This window comes from Populus trichocarpa, chromosome 18 (assembly GCF_000002775.5).
Source record: "Populus trichocarpa isolate Nisqually-1 chromosome 18, P.trichocarpa_v4.1, whole genome shotgun sequence".
Classification (NCBI taxonomy): Eukaryota; Viridiplantae; Streptophyta; class Magnoliopsida; order Malpighiales; family Salicaceae; genus Populus; species Populus trichocarpa.
The window spans coordinates 8,519,658-8,536,646 of NC_037302.2; the positions used below are offsets into that span (position 1 = coordinate 8,519,658).

Sequence of the window (16,989 nt, forward strand, 5' to 3'; positions counted from 1 at the left end):
TCCAACAACATTCAGTAAAGAAGAATGAGACAACATACTACATATTTACTCACTTTTGGCTCACTCATCTACCACATGCACATGCACATTAGTTCACACAATAAACCCTTAATTATTCAACCAAAACCAAGGTTTCCTCTCTTTTAAATTTTTTTACCAAAATATTCACCCACAACAACTAACACATTTAAATTTCAAACATACCAACTCGTTTTAATGTTCTAACCTTTTTGTCAACCATTTCTATAACCCATTTAGTCAGTAATGTTTAATGTCTAACATTTTATCAAACACATGGTGAACATTATTCAATCAATTTAATAGAAATTTCACATACTCATCCTCCCTAAACAAATCAACAAGAACTTACACATCTTATTCTATAATTTCTTTTCAATATGTTTAGTGATCTTTACTGATTTTACTTCAAGTGTCAAATCTTCTTTGATTTCAATCAGGATTTGTGGAGAAATTTGAGAAGGATCCAATTCCTCTTTTTAAAGCAATGCCACCTGAAATACTTTATGAGTTTTAGATTGGTGGGATGGTAATCCCAACCAGTATTTCATTGGTCAAATTCTCTTTATAATCTTAAAGGGATCGATATACCTTGAAGCCAATTTCCCCTTCTTTCCAAAACAAATTATGTTCTTCTAGGGATTTATCTTTAGAAATACTCAATCACCTACAACAAACTTTAAGGGCCTCTTTTGGTTATTAGCATAGTTTTTTTTGTTTATCCTGAGTTTTTTTCATCATGGCCTTAATTATCTAGACCTTATTTATAGTTCATTTAAACTACCTTCGATCCCAATGATTCCCTTTCACCAGCTTCATCCTAATATAATGGAGTCTGACATTATCTCTCATATAATGCTTCAAATGGAGCTATACCTATATGTCATGATAATTGTTGTTATATACAAATTTCACTAACGACAAATAACTCTCTCAGCTTCCCTCATAATCTAGAATAAAGACTTTAGAAGACCTTTTAATATCTAGATAGTCATTTCTAATTGTCCATCAGTTTGAGAATGAAAAGTTATATTCATACTTAACTTTATCTCTAAAGCATACTATATACTCGCCTATAATCAGGAAGTAGATCGAGGATCCTGGTCATAAACAATAAACACTAGAACCCCGTGTGGTCTGACCACTTCATCAATGCATAACTGAAGCTAATTTGTCCACTAACTCTGTCATTTTTATCGGTAAAAACAAGGCAGACTTAGTAAGTCGATTGACAACATTCTAAATTGCATCATTTCATCTATCACTCCTCGTAAGTCCTAACACAAAATCCATGGAGATGTTCTCCCACTTTCATCCCTGTAAAATAAGAGGCTATAATTCTCCAACCAGTTTTTGATGATCAGCTTTCACTTGTTGATAAATAGCACTTCTTGTTACACATTCTGCTATCTTTTTCTTCATATTAAGCCACTAATAATATTTCCTTTCCACCCACAATCACAATTTCACAACTCTAACTAAACATAATAAACACTCAATCCTTTTCAATTTCCATGAGTTTCTTTATTTAATTTTGAGCTAGAAATCACACTCTAGCACCCATTTGAAATCCTTTAGAAAAATAAGTGAAGATGAGACCTCCCCCCCCCCCCCCGCTCGCTCTCTCTCTCTCTCTCTCTCTCTCTCTCAACCGCCGACCATATGGTGTTTATATGAAATTTCACTTTTTTTTCATCAATTACTATTTTATCCTTGTTCCTCCAATTTATTATTTTTTCTCAGGTTTACACTAATTGACTCGGGGTTTACAAGATAAAACAAAGGATTCATACAATTAATCATATAAATTCCTCATATTTACTGGTTATTTTTTATCGAGATTTACACCATTAATCCTAGGGTTTACAATGAATCCAAGTACAAATAAGAAGGATTTAATCATTATACATCCATGCCATAAAAATTAGGAAAGGAAACTAATTTATCAGGTTACATATGAATAGAGATGGGTCCCTTTATATCTCCATACAACCATGAACCTAGATAGGATGCCAAGTCATGCTTAACAATGTTTCTTATCTTCTAGTGAGCATCTTTATCGAGGATCACTTCTAGGAGGTCTAGGTAGGTCTTTGACCCATTTTCTTTTATCCAGGTCAACCTTAGTCTATCCCTCACCAACCAAGAAAGTGAACAATATAAGTATTAAATATGCGTGCACTTTCTTAATATGAGGTATGTAGAGAATTAATTCAAAAGATAGTTTATAATTGAACCCACAAATCATGAGATCAATTTTTTATATTAACCATCTTAGATGATAAGAACATTAACCATCTTGCCCCCAATTATTAACCACCACAACATATCAATGCTCAATGTTATATAAACCCTATTGAGCTCAAGATAAGAGAAGATACTACTTTTTCAACCTAAAAAACTCTCTGTAAACCTAGCTTTAAAAACATATTATATACAACTTTCTCAACTTTTTAGCGTCTTCATCTTTTTTTACCTTAAACATTGAAGAATTCCTACTTTAACTAGAGAACTTTTTTTATTTTGCAAAACATCCATAACCCGCATTCATTCAAGAACTCAGCCCATTTCAACCTTGTTAGAAGCTCCATCATAAATTGAGGTTTTATCACCTCATCACATATCATATGTCTATTTGTTGGATTTTAATGGATCGTTTGATCACGATGGGAATTAACTAATCAAATCTGAATAAATGGAAAAATCAATCGGGAAAAGCAGCTGGTACAGAGCCGATTGGGACGTAGTTGATAATTCGGAGGCAAATCTGAAGCTACCTTTCTCAACTCGTGCTGGACAGCAGGAGCTTATATTCGGTCGACTCCAAGCCCCCACAAAACCCCGATGGAAAACAGGGGGAAAATGAGAAGTAATAAGAAAATTAAACTCCTGATGGATAAACCTTATGGTGGCAAAACAAATAATGAAACCTTGCTCGGCTTCGAGATTTCATGTTCTCTCAAGATTCATGAACCCAAGTACCATAATTTCAACAAGTCAAAGCACGACACCGACAGGGAGGAACCAGAATGAAACTTGAAGGGTGTTCTATTGTCTCTTTGAAGTTCCACCGTGGAAAACAGGTTTACTATGCTTTGTGTTCCATGAAACACCCAATAATTTCAGAAAAGAGCCTTCATTACGAGTTTCTGATCATGTACTTAGACCTCTGTGACGACAGACAATACAACATCAAGTCTCGAATGTGGCAATTAATATGAGCGTTCAACTTTCAATGCTAAACTGCGGAAAAGCACATAAATGATTCGAACGAAATGCAATTCCCTAACTTAAAAAATGCAGTTCAACCCAACTCCTTGGTACACGAGTACCAACTTGTCACAGAGAGCACTGTATTACATGTATAACATGCCCGGAACCACATTTGGCAACTTTATTTTGTTTGTGCCTCTGAATATTTTCTGCTTCAGTTTTTTCCCGCCAAGCAAATCCTTCATGTATGCACAGAACGTCAAATCATGGAGAACGCCCTCCAAGCCCCAACTTAGAAGTAAGCCAAGCACAAACCTCATCCATCTCTTCAGGGATTGTGTAGTGACCAAGCCTGTATAGTGGAGCAAAAATAATCAAAAGTTGACTCCTGTATGTCACAGAGAATTGAAACAAGATACATACCCATTGTATGCTTTGAATGTTGCATCCTGAAATCCAGTTGAAACCAAAACCCGTGAGGATTTTTCACCAAATTTGTAAGGAACCACATCATCACCTGTAATCAATTAAAGTCCAAAATCAAGATGATCACAGCATTCCCCACACCTAAGCAGACAGGTATTTGGGGATGCAATAGTGGAAGCCACACTAATGGTTGACCATTTAATGTTAATGAAAAGCTACAGAATCTCTCTAATGGTAATCTGATGTGTTGATATTGTGATTCCAATTAATACATGTCTCGTACAGAACACACCTTGTGCACAGCATGCATTAGATGACACACAAAAATGCTTCACGAACATTCCAAGTGTACAAAATTACAAGATAACATTTGAACATAAATTTCCCGCAACCTTGCAGGAGGAGTGCCTACTACCCAAGTGTGGCAGTCTCTCAGGTCACCATGAGTTGGACAAAATTATTGCTTCTTAAATATTTGGGGATTCAAAAGCATCGATGTGAAAGTGATAAGTTTCCCTTTTAATAACCATTAATAAGGTGTGAGGTAATATAGTGATAGTGAAACAAAAAGTTTTTTTAACGAAAAATTTATGAAGCAATTAATGAAGTTCACACAATATGCTAGAGAGACCACCTGACAAAAATATGATTGTATAGGAAATTATTTGCTATATTATAATTCAAGATTTTTAGTATTATTTAGGAGTTTTATTGTTTATTATTTGGAGAAACCTCAATCTAGTCCCAAACCTTTCAATTATATCAATTTTTTAATAGATGTCAGTGATCAAGGGCCTATTTATCATCCCTGTCACTGAGTTTGGATGACTTTTGTTGTGGCTTATGTTTATTATATTAGTCATTGTTAATAGGCCTAAAGGTCTTGTCTTTCATCCATAGATCTTTTCAGCTTTGCCTCACAAATCTTCTCCTCTATGTAGAATAAGACAAGTGAGGCACCTATTTATTTCATTGAGAGGTTTTTCATAATTTTCTTGTGCTAATTATATGGCTATACTACAATCAATATACCTCTTTCCTGTAAGAGTATTAGTGACTTGGTCTGCTATATTTCTCCTTTACCAAGAAATCCTTCTATGGTAGGAGCAGCTATTATTGATGTTACCTTAGGGAATGAGTCGTTATTAACCTTCATCTTCTTTTCCAAGAAGTGAATGCCACTAGCTTTCAATGCCTTCTGGATTTGATTTCTAAGGACGACACAATGTTAGTATTCATCTCTACATGAGTCATGTTATTTACAGTATTTCTTCCCCTTCATTTGCTTGGCAGTGGAGAATGTGTGATTCCCTGGGAATTTGATTTGTCCTCCCCGCATCAATTGGTCAAATCAGCTCTCTTGATGTGAAGGTTTTTTTTAATTTTTCATCGATCACTTTAGTCATTTTTGTTCCTTTAGCAACAGGTTTATTAGCCTTTTGGGGCTTTCTTAATGTAGAGTTCGCAAACAGTTTTTCCTATTTGAGTTGTCTATGATATCAGTTGTTGTTGAACTTCTTCAAACTCATGTTGTTTGAGTCAATCATTGACTAGTCAATCGTGAGCTTGTTTAAGTAGCCAGCTAAGTATGTTCCCCAAAGTGATTTCTTGTTCACTCGCTTTGCCCGCATCTTTTCATATCGGGCAACATCGTTCATAAGGGTGTAGATATCTAAATACTTGGTCCCTACAAATCATTTTTTGATATTCCACTACATCCCTAGTTTTTAGAGTCAATGCGCTTGTACTTTGTTATGGTTTTGTTATGGTTGTAGTGCACTTGGTTTTCAAAGTCCTGAAACAAAAGCATAACTTTCTATGACCTCTCCTAGTTCTTGGATTATCTTTACCCAAGTTAGCTAGTGTCGCCTCTAGTTTAGTTCTATAAAAATGCTAGTGAAAACGAGTCTCCATATCTTCTTAGCTATTGATGGAGTCAGGTGGCAATGTAGAAAACTAATGAAAGACAATCATGGTTAGTGACGAACCAAATAGCCTTAGTTCCACAAAGGGATTAGCAGCACTATCCCCACACTAATTAGTGAACTTGGTGATGTGTTTCCTTATTGACTAGTCACTCTCCCAAAAACACTATTTGAAGTCAACTATCTACATTCCTCCGTAAGTGGTTGTAGCCAATCAATCCATTCATGACATGGATGCTTATAAGCAAGCCTGGTCATACATCCAACGTCTAGCCCCATTTCCATATCTATCAATTCTCCTTGCATGATGGTTGACCACAAGTCTCTAAGGTATAGGAAAATTCAAATTGCCTTGCTAGAAGGTAGCTTGTGGGGCACTGAATTGCCCAAGCACAAGTTGAGCCGACTATAGATAAGGTAGTTAAGCCATGTAATTGGCTTGAGACTTATCTATAGACTTGTGGGATAAGTGGTATCTCACGAGTGATCATGCTCAAATTGGGTCAAGTTTGTTGTGGTGTCTCCTGTGTGATCATGTGATACCCAAAATGTGGCTGAGAACTTTCAATTTCACATTAGAGTGCTTGTTAACAAATATATCCTAGGGCTCGTCCCCTAAGAATCTGTCCAAAAGGAGTATCCAATCAACTCTACGAGAGTGGTTGTTTTTGAGGTAGCTTTTGCGGTTGTGGTTTAAAAAAAATAAGTTAAAAAAAAGTGGTTAGGTGTGGTTAGCTGGATTTAGATACGTGTTTGGTAAAAATTGTGGTTGAAGTTTGTGTAGCAAAAAATATTTGGTAGTTGTGTTTGGAAGTGTGGTTGCGGTTTGTTTTTCAAAGTGCTTTTTACTTGTAAATGTATCAAAATAATTTTTTTTATTTTTTAAAAATTATTTTTGATATCAGCCCATCAAAATGATTTGAAAACACAAAAAATATTAATTTGAAGTAAAGAAAAAAATAAAAAAATTTCAAATTTTTTCAAAAACGCTTTTGGAACGCAAAAACAAACAGGGTTTTACGAAACTCAGTTAAAAAAGCATGTAAAAACTACTTCACAAAAACTGCGTTTCAAACTCAATTTTTTAGTGGGCCCCGCAGTACAAAACACAATTTGGTTTGTTACCAAACACCTTGCTGCGTTTGTTGCACCGCAAACGCAAAAGCAGTTGCAAAACAAACGCAGCCTACCTAAGCTCATTTTGGATTTTATTGATTGATCGACCATAACCTATGTGGTCTTGTTTACTACCACAATATTATTGTGGTAAGTTATGTTAGCTACAAAATCTATTTTAAATTGGAAAGGTCTTAAATCAACATTAGATAAAAGGACATACCTTTTGAGGGAGTCACTGCTGATTGATTTGAGTTTAGCCAAACTGATTGTGACAATCTAATCATGCCATCAAGCTCCTAAAAATGATAGCCATGAGACTACGTTAAGGCATAAAAACCTGTGTACCCCCTAGAAGTTGGTTGAGGCAATGATGTTAGGAAAATTACAGTGTTAGGAGACATTGTGGTTTTGTCTAGGCGCAATTCTTTGTTGATGTGGGGAATTAGACGATGTAGATCCATCATGTGAAACTTCTAATGGAAGTTGCTCCATTGTCCTATATGTTTGTGAGCTGTTTTTCTTCTCGTAGTCAAAGGAATGGCCTCTATTAGTTGTGTGGACTGCCTGATCCCTAATCATTACAGCCATGACCATGGTTTTACCAGATTAGTTTTTTGGCATGATGACTAATATGTTATTATTTTAATAAATTTGTCCCACTGGACATGTGCCAATCTGTTAATCGATCCAAGTACCATCGATATTTATCCCACTAGGCGTGCGACAGTCTTGTTCTAAATAAGATTTGATCGTTAATTAATAACTTAAATCATCATCTCTTTAGTCGATGGTCAATCTCAGTTATCTTCACTGGTATGCTAAAAAATACAAAGTAAACTATTGTTCTTGATCAAATGACGTGTGGTTGTTTATTTTTGGAATAAAAAGACTTCTGATCAAATAAATTCTCTCCAAGAAATGATTCTCTCAATTTGTTATCATACGTGGATAGAGGCAGTCATTAAAGTAAAGTCTTATTATTTTTCTACTCTCTTTTATTACATGCTCCCACATGTTATGTTATGGAAAATCAAAACTAAGTTGGGAGATTCTTAAACAACAAAAAGGTTTGATAGTCTAGAAATAAGTAATAATGATAGGTTTCTTGGTTTAAGGGTTTCAATTTTAGTTAAAGGCTATTTTGTAAGAAGGGGCATGATTGTAAATTCTACATGCAAATCAAGTTTATTCTAGTAACTTTCTGAATTACTTTGTCTACTCTTATTTAGGAAGTTGGTGTCTTAGTCTTTAATAGTCCCCGTTTAGTTTCTTACCTCGTCAAGTAAGGATTAGCAATCCTAGTATTTTATGGAATCCTATTAATAGAGATGATGTGTTTTATTTTTTTTTACGAGTTAAGTTATGTTGAAGGTTTGGTGCACAAGGTTTCTCGTGAGTTTAAAATATATACATATTTTGTACCTCATTTAAGTTTGTTTAGCTGTTACATTTTCAATTTTTTATGCTTTTAGGCTTCATTTTGTTTATTTTGTTTGTGTTAGGTTTGAGTGCATAATAGCAAAAAAGGAAGTCCTTCTCGAATTCTTCAGAAGATGCCTCGGCATTTTGGACATAACTTTCTTTCTAATCGAGAAATCAGGTGATTATGGCACCATTAAAAAGCTATCTTGAAGGACAACAATTCTTATGTTTATCACTTTGGCCAAGATCAACCTACCTCGAAGAGAAAATCTGGCCACAAGTCGACTACCTAACATAATCAAATATGAAAAAAGTTGTTTCTGCAAATACATCAACTTTATGGATTAAACTGGGTATTCTTTGAAAGAACCAAATGACATGCCATAATGCTTGGAAAGCTATAGAAATCTAGAGAATTTTGCAGTTTACAATTCCGAGTTCTCTGGAAGAAGTTGCATTCATTTCAGTATTAGTGGTCCAGTGCTAGAATTATGTGCGATTTTGAACTTTCCAACATCACAACTTACTAGTCTTTGTAAGAAAGCATCCAAACATATAGAGTAATTAGGGGAAACCTAGATATTGTATTTAATTCATAATAAGTCAGCTATGATTGCTAAACACAACTAGAGGTTCAATTTGGAAGAGGGAAGTGCAATGAAGTTGGAATCCTAATCCAATTGTAAACAAAATCCTTAATAAAAAGGGATTTAATTCCTACCTTTTCTCATAACCCCAATGTGACTTTTTCAGGAGGCTGATATTAAAATCAAGAAAAAAAAAACTTTGGGCAAAAAGAAGGGGAAGACAATTATCATTCATTCATTCAACAAGAATTCACCAATGGAGGCCTGAAAAGAGGCTGAACAATGGAGACTACATGGAGAGATGCTGGCAACAACAAATTTCTTTTTAGTTTCTCCTTCATCTCGTTTCCTTTTATTTCAATGTTGATTGGCAGCCTGTTTTTATTTCTTTCCATCATGAACTAATTCCTTTAGCGAGGGCTACGATGTAGGTGAACTATGATGTTTTTGTTCCATTATTCAATGTTGTTTCGAGTTTAATGATTTCATGTTGAGTGTTCATCACTATTTTTAATTTTCGAATATCTAGCCAATATTTGAATGATTTGATGGTTATATTGAGACTCAAAGGTGATATATACTTGCTTCATGTGATGAATGCCATAAATTGAGGGAAATCTAGAGATAGACATGCAATTTGTGTGGTTATGTTATGCAAGAATCCATGAAACTTAATGCATTTTTATACATTTAAATTCGCATAGAGATACGATGGGTTAACATATGAGAGTAATTTCAATGATGCTGGAGAGATTGTTGGATAGGTTGGGGAACCTCAACTGTCAGCATTAGTTTTTATTCTTGATTAGCATTATTTGAGGATTTATTATAGATTGGTTATGGTAAAAATGGATGCTTTAGTGTTTCAATCGATTGATAATTTGTCAAGTTGTTAGTTTGCTATTCTGTTATTTATTTTTTCATGAGTTCAATCACTCAAATAATCATTTAGTTAAATATAATTGAATTAAATCAAGTTTAATACTTAATAGGATTCATAAATCTCTATGGGTTCGACACTCTTTCTCATCACTCTTATTACTTGTTCAATTTCGTGCCTTGCGAAACACCACATCGGTTTCTTGTTCTATATATTGTCATTCTATTTTCTCGTAAGTCTTCTTCCTTACTTCAATGTTCTTTTGCTACAGCACTGCCAGCTACTACTGTTCACATGCTGATTTCTCTTCATTTCTTCCTAAACAAGTTCTGTTCAACTCTAATTCTGCAAATAACAAACCAGAAACCCTTAGGACACAAATATTAAAACTATCCTACATCAATTTGGTATCAAAACACAGGTAGATCCTTCTCTCTTTTCTGAGTTGCTTTCTCACAAACTATTTACTTTTCCCCAAACTCTTCCTGCAAAGGTTGGCAACACTGTAGTTTCATCAAATTTTGAGTCTTTTTCAAAGGATTTTGGGACTTCTCGAAAACAATTTATAAACTACAAACATAATAGCATTGATAGCATCAACATTGGATGAGATCAAGGAGATGTTACATACTTTAACATCAAATGATCAAAAGAAAAGACTCGTTGAATCAGCTACCATGCAAGCATATGAACTGCCTAAATTAGGTCCAAAATCAACCCATATGCTTCTTTCAATCATGCTAGCTTTTCAGCCTATATTTTTCAAGTACCAGAAGCACAAATATTTGTTGTCATACATCAAAGGATTGTGATATCAAAGTCGATGAATTTAATGGTGCTAGAAATTTGAGGGAGCTGTTTTAAAGCAAGCAGATAAGAGCAGACCTATGACAGATGAAGATAATAAGAATTGACATCAAGCATGAAGAGGTTTTTACCAAGGAAAATGTGCAATTTGTGTCAACTATTGATTTTATAATGCCAAAGACATAACAATTTACCTTGAAAAATCACTCTTTGGCTTTGTGCAAGTTTTCTAAAATAAGTCAAGCAAAGCAACCTCCAAGCTTTCCTACTTGTGCATGTTCTATGAATTTTCATACTTCAACATTTCAAAACTCAAGGTCCAATTTTTCTGAAGGGGAGAATCAATGACGCACTTAAGTTATGGTTAAAGATGATTTATCAACTATGGAAAATCAAAACCAAGATGTGTGATTCTTCAACAAAGAGGTTTCTAGTCTAAGAATAAGCTACAATGATAGGTTTCTTAGTTTAAAGGTTTGAATTTCAGTCCTGGGTTATTATGTAAGAAGGGCAGAATAATAGCTTTTGCATGTTCCAATGAATCAGGGGTGTTCAAGCAACTTTCTGAATTTCTTGAAGGTCTAGCCTTATTTAAAACGTTAATGTCGTAGTGATGTAGACCCACAAATAGATCACCAAATCAAGAGACAATCTTAAGGTAACCAAAACAAGAGAGAGATCTTGGGTAAAACTCAAGTTTTTATTTCGATTAATAATATGTTAAACAGAAAGTCTGCCTGTGGAGTTTATTTACATGCACCCAAATAAAATAAAAGTCCTAATAAAAGTGAGAAAATAAGAAAACTAAAATATTAAAATTAAACCCCACATTTCTTTCTAAAATAAGTAGCCCTAAAATATCTATTATGTGGGCCAACATCACTTAGTCTTAACAGTTTATTCCTATTTAGTTTCTTTCCAATCAAGTAAGAGTTGAGTTATTTTATTTTGAAGGCTTGGTGCCTAAAGTTTCTTCTTCAATCTCTTGTCCATCTATTTTCTCACAATTCTTCCCCTTGCCTTAATATTCTGCTGCTATGGTGCTGCAAGCTAATGTTCATAGCCCAATTTCTCCCCAAACAAGTTCTATTCAACTCTAATTCAGTAAGTAATAAGCCCTAGCTCAACACAAACCTTTCATGGGACAGAGATGCCAAATCTGTCCTCACCAATTCTGCACCCCAAACAATTCATAACTCTTATTGTCTCTTGCAACCAACAATTAACCATCCAATCATCATACAAACAAATATGACTAAAATCTAACTTCTACCTTCAGTAACCGCTTAAATAAGAGTTACTTTGAATAATTTACCTCCTTCTATTAACATCAAAAGAATGTACTCTAAGGTGTAAACTTAAAGGTATCAAACATAGCAGAAAATATGGCCTCAAACAACAAAGACATATAGCATCATGCAGATACCAAGTGACGGTGCCAGGAAAGTAAATTATAAAATATAAGTCATTGCACAAATGATCTTGTTAACACCAGGGTCTTCCGATCATGGATTTCACAGAAGCATACTTGTTTTGGGTAAAACACACATATATTGTGTAATAATTGACCCACCTGTCAATTACTATATTACAGCCTGATTGCAATTAAGTAAAAACTGCTCATGCCTAGATCTTTTGATAGAGCTCCCAACCTCTTGTAAATAAGCGAACATAACAGGATATCCAATAAGATATGCATATAAGAGAAAGTGCTGAATACCTTTGCCATGACAGAGCAATATAGGCAAGGAAGCAGCACGCCTTGCGGTTTCATCCCCTCCTATTTTCTTACTCAGGGTCCTGGGAAGTAACAGAGCATAAAATTATATGCAAAGAGTACATTACAAAAGAGAAAAACAGAGAGGAAAAACCAAACTTTGAACATGGAAGCCAGCCACTTAATCCAACAATTGCACTCAAATTGGCAGGGTATGCACTGCCATCTGAGTACTTTCCAGCAGCAAAGCAGGTAGCAGAATACATAGCAGTTGCAGCACCCATGCTGAAGCCTCCAATTCCAAGTCTAACTGTCACATAGATATATTTGATATCAATATTGTGAAAAATCAGTAAGCAGTTTCAGGAGGGTATTATGATTTTGCATGATTGTCAATCGATCCATTATGCTAATGAAAAGGTATGAACTAGTCTCTCAAGTTGTTTCCTGAACCAGACTGAAGTTATTTTCCAAAAATAAGCAACATAGGATATGTCTGTGACTAAAATAATCAAAATAATTTCCAACTCGCTCATCACATAAGAAATATCTGAAAAAGAAAACCTACTGTCAAAGGGCTCTGTTGACAGCAAATTTGCCACATGTGCTGCTGCAGCATCCAGACCCTCTGTATCATCAGGAGCATCTTCTGAAAGGTCTCCCACATCAAACCCTGATTTGAATCATCTTTTTAATTCAGTCTACTAGCTTAAAAAATAGGAACCATCAAAAGCCCCTTAAAAAAAAATCTTCTATCCTAAAAACTCATCAAAAACTTTTTTGTATCCCTTAAACCAAAAACTAAATTTTCTACACCAAAGTATCCAACAAGTTAAATTCCACCAAGCACTAATAAGGTTTTTTTTTCAGTTAATTTGACTAAAACAACCCAAAACTAAAAATGCAAAAAGAATTACTATGTGAAAACCTTTGTAAAAAATTATGCTTTACAGAATACCTCTCTCTCTCTCTCTGTTTTTTTTTATTCCTTTTAATTCTTCCATTTGTAACTTAGAAACCATATATTGTCACGGGTTCAAATAAATATTGAATCTACCTGTTCCACTTGGTGTTGAACTTACAACCAAACAATCTTAAAATCTAACTTTTATACCCATTTTTGCACACTTAAAATTTACTCATCTAATAATTACTCCAGTAATCAACACAATTTTTTTTAACTTGTAAAAAAATGACCTAATTAATGCAACAGAATTAAGTTTCACCCCTATTCTCAAAACGATTCCTCTTTAATATGTAATAAAAATAAAATTAAGGTGAATGATATGAGGAGTTGACACAATTGGTTCTAAAACATTGTTTCCTTTAAAATTCGTGTAGGACTCATATGACTGGTTTATCTGGTTGCTACGGTGATTTTATTACAATTAAAAACGATTCCTCTTTAATATGTAATATAAATAAAATTAAGGTGAATGATATGAGGAGTTGACACGGTTCTAAAACATTGTTTCCTTTAAAATTCTTGTAGGACTCGTATGACTGGTTTATCTGGTTGCTACGGTGATTTTATTACAATTAAGAAGGATCAAATATGGCAGAACATGAAAACTTACAAGCTGTTGATGGGAAACCCCCGAATACAGTTACAGGTTGAGTCGGTGCAGTTGGGCATATCCATTTAATCTATACCAGATAATAATGATTAGTGTGTAGTTATCAGTGATTAAAATTCCAATCATTCAAACATATGCAAAACAGTTCATGCTTCAAACAAATATTGCTAAGTTTTTTAGTGTACTTGTCCTTACATTTGGAAGAGGAAGAGTCTCCAAGAGCTGTGACCAGCTGCCAAACAAGATCAAACAATACATAATTTTTTTTAAAATAAATAAATAAAGAACAAACTCCCACCGGATGAAATTGAGCCAGTTTGATACACCCCCTCCCTCCCTCTCTCCCTCCCTCCTTTTTGGACAAGCAACCAATCTTTGTAATGGTGAGAATAGCACTAATCCTAAAGCCATTTAAAAGCTCAAATAGAATATGAGAGGTGATTTGGTTATTGCAAGAGAATACATTGCAAAAGCAAAAAACGAAGTTGAAGTAGGGACAACCTAATACACAGAAATATGCCACAAAGAATATGCAAGGATTGTCCCTCACAATTTTTTTTTTTTTTTTTTATGAAAATAAAATCAAGGATGTGTGTATCTAGTGCAGAATGTCGCCTCCACCTTAGTCGTCTATGCAGCCACTGCACTAGATTAAATTTCAAAGAATCTCATGCAGCCAAGTGAATGAATAATGAATTGTAGAAAAAAAATTGTGAAAACACTTCCATTTACATATTCAAAGGAGCTCCCTTCATTTTGTAGAAGATACCTACCAAAAAAATTGATATGACAAATCAATAGGAGATTGATATTTACCTTGAGCCATTATCGCCAAGCCCATGTAGCCAAACAACAGTGGCAAGGTGTTTACCTTTGGGCTTAACCACATAAGTCCTTCCGAATTCTATAGCTCTTCTAACAGTTTTACCACCTAAATGGATGTTAAAATAGAGTTCAGTTACATAATAAAAGGTAAAATGAGTTGAAGATTAGTATACAATGCAGAGATCATTCAATCACTACGTGTTTGTTAGTGCTTCCTGTTGGTAGTCATCCATGCAGGATAAATGACATTAAGGCTATATTTGTCAAGAGGGATGGATAAGAGGAAGGATGAAATAAGTAAGGTGGAAGGATAGAGCATTATCCATCCAGTAAGGTGGAAGGATGAGAGTCGATTCATCCAAAATTGAAAGCATTCAAAATTACAAAGGGATGGAGTCAATCCTCTCAATTAAAATAAACCCAAATTGGGAGGTCAAGAAATTAAGAGGAAGGATTAGAGGGATCCCTCCAATCCCACCTTGGTTCCTCATCTTTCTTGCCAAACAATAGATGCAATCAGTCCCTCCTATCCAATCCCTACCCTCTTATCCATCCTTCTTCTAATCCCTCCTAACAAACAGAGCGTAACTTCATTACATAGCCAAGGAAATAAAACTAACCAGAAGCCAGGGAAGGACCAGCAAAACTCATGTTATCCCCCAGAGATATAGCCAATGCCGAAATGCTTGTTGCAATGACTGAGAAAAGCACACAACCTGCAATCAAGAAAGATAGGACCAGCTTTAAAATCGAAAAAAAAATAAGGAATTACTTATTACGAGCAGAAATTGCCTAGCCCTGATTCCAACCAATTTATAATGCTCCAAAAAGAGAGAGAAGGGGGGAGAGAGAGAGAGAGAGAGAGAATACTGTGTGCTAGAAAATGGAAATGATGAACCTGATAATTATTACAAATGAAACGCACCTAACTGTTGATGGGTAGAAGACGGATCAAAAGTGAATTTAGTTAAGTTAGGGCTTTGGGAGTCTTACCAGAAGAGAAAAAAAAAAAAAGATTTGCCTCTGATTTTGGAGGCTCCAAGGCCAAGGCAACAACAACCCCACAAAGAAAGAGTGTTTTTTAGGACGACAGAGGAAAAGATTGGTTATCCATCAACTCCCCTTATATATACATTCACTACACTACACGTGTACTTATCATCTATGTTCTTTTTCTCTTATTTAAGATTGAGGAAAAAACAATAAGGGTTTTAACATGTCAATATAGTAAAATTAAAGAAGTAGTAGTATTTTTTATTTAGAAATATATTAAAATAATATTTTTTTAATTTTAAAAAATTATTTTTAATATCAACACATTAAAATAATTTAAAAGTATCAAAAAAATATTAATTTAAAATAAAAAAAAATCAAACATTTTTAATTTTTTAAAAAAATATATTTAAAATACAAAAACAAATAATCTCTAAATCATAGGTTTACAAACACAAAGAAGTAAGTTTTTTATCGTTTTGAAAAACTAAGGAATAAAGAATATTTTAGTTAGAAAGAAAAAATTAAGAAATATATATCTTTATATATTACACAATTTCTCAACCATATATTTTATTAGAAAATAAATCAATTTTTATTTTTATTTTTTTGAATGATAAACCTCTTTTATTTTTATTTTTATCTTTTATTTTTTAAATATGAATCGATAAAAATATATTTTTTTATGAATAGAAAATACCCTTGAGTAAAAAAAACCAAAAAAAACAACAACACATTTTGCAAGTGATAAATATTTCAATATATAACCAGACGTATTCAAATTAGAATTTCTATGCCAATATTTATTTGTTTTGTGTTCTAATAACTCAAATAGATATTTTCATTAATTGATATTGAAATTACTTACATGAATATTGGCATGTGGCCATTAATTTAATGAAATAATTAGCAGAGGATTTTATTAAGAAAATATGAACAAAATAAATTTTATATTCAATTGATTGTTTTGTAGAATAATATGATCAAGAGATGGTACTATGACATGAATTAAGTTCATTAATATGGTCAAGCCACTTATCTATATTTGAAATGCATTCCTGTTATGCCATTTAAATTTTTCCAACATGTCTAAAGATATGCCATGTTATTTTTTGTTGTAATAAATATTAATTAAATTATCTTGCAAAGTAACATTTTTTTTTTTAGATTAACGTGGGTGTTCGGGCCAGCTTGCGCGCACCTCGACTAATCCCACGGGCCCTGAAGTTAACGGCCATATAAACCTCCAGTGGCCATCATATGAACAACCATAAGGCTCGAACCTGAGATCACAGAGGAAGCAAACCCTATAGTTCCAAGTTCTTACCAAACATTGATAAGTATAATAAGTGATGGACACAATCTTATGCTGAAATTAAAATTTTTATTTAATTTTCAGATAAGTAAATAACAATTACTAGTGTTAGAATTTTTATATAACTCAGGATAAAAAATTAAAGGAAGCTAAAATCTCTTGGAA

At 33.9% G+C, this 16,989-nt stretch overlaps 1 protein-coding gene across 6 annotated transcripts; it reads right to left on the bottom strand.

The window, feature by feature from the left end:
* Nucleotides 1–3,138: 3,138 nt before the first annotated feature.
* LOC18107650 (uncharacterized) lies at nt 3,139–15,618 on the bottom strand. Of its 6 annotated transcripts, none has more exons than XM_052448996.1 (10): nt 15,442–15,616; nt 15,137–15,214; nt 14,508–14,622; nt 13,887–13,923; nt 13,692–13,761; nt 12,683–12,787; nt 12,274–12,424; nt 12,118–12,197; nt 3,655–3,748; nt 3,139–3,583 (listed from the first exon to the last, which is right to left on the bottom strand). In XM_052448996.1, the coding sequence occupies exons 2-10, from the start codon at nt 15,165–15,167 to the stop codon at nt 3,496–3,498; spliced, it is 771 nt and encodes a 256-aa protein (XP_052304956.1). In that variant the 5' UTR covers nt 15,168–15,214; nt 15,442–15,616; the 3' UTR covers nt 3,139–3,495. The 6 variants fall into 6 exon arrangements, with proteins under 6 accessions (XP_052304956.1, XP_024446096.1, XP_024446098.1 ...); XM_024590328.2 differs by having other exon boundaries at nt 15,137–15,232; XM_024590330.2 differs by having other exon boundaries at nt 15,137–15,232; nt 15,415–15,616.
* Nucleotides 15,619–16,989: the final 1,371 nt, after the last annotated feature.

Bases quoted from the DNA above. Each gene is read 5' to 3' on its own strand.
- LOC18107650 (XM_052448996.1), bottom strand. From the start codon at position 15,167: ATGAGTTTTGCTGGTCCTTCCCTGGCTTCTG. The intron at 14,623-15,136 runs GTTAGTTTTATT...ACATCCATTTAG, and splicing joins TGGTCCTTCCCTGGCTTCTG to GTGGTAAAACTGTTAGAAGA. The intron at 12,788-13,691 runs GTAAGTTTTCAT...GATTCAAATCAG, and splicing joins GGGTTTCCCATCAACAGCTT to GGTTTGATGTGGGAGACCTT.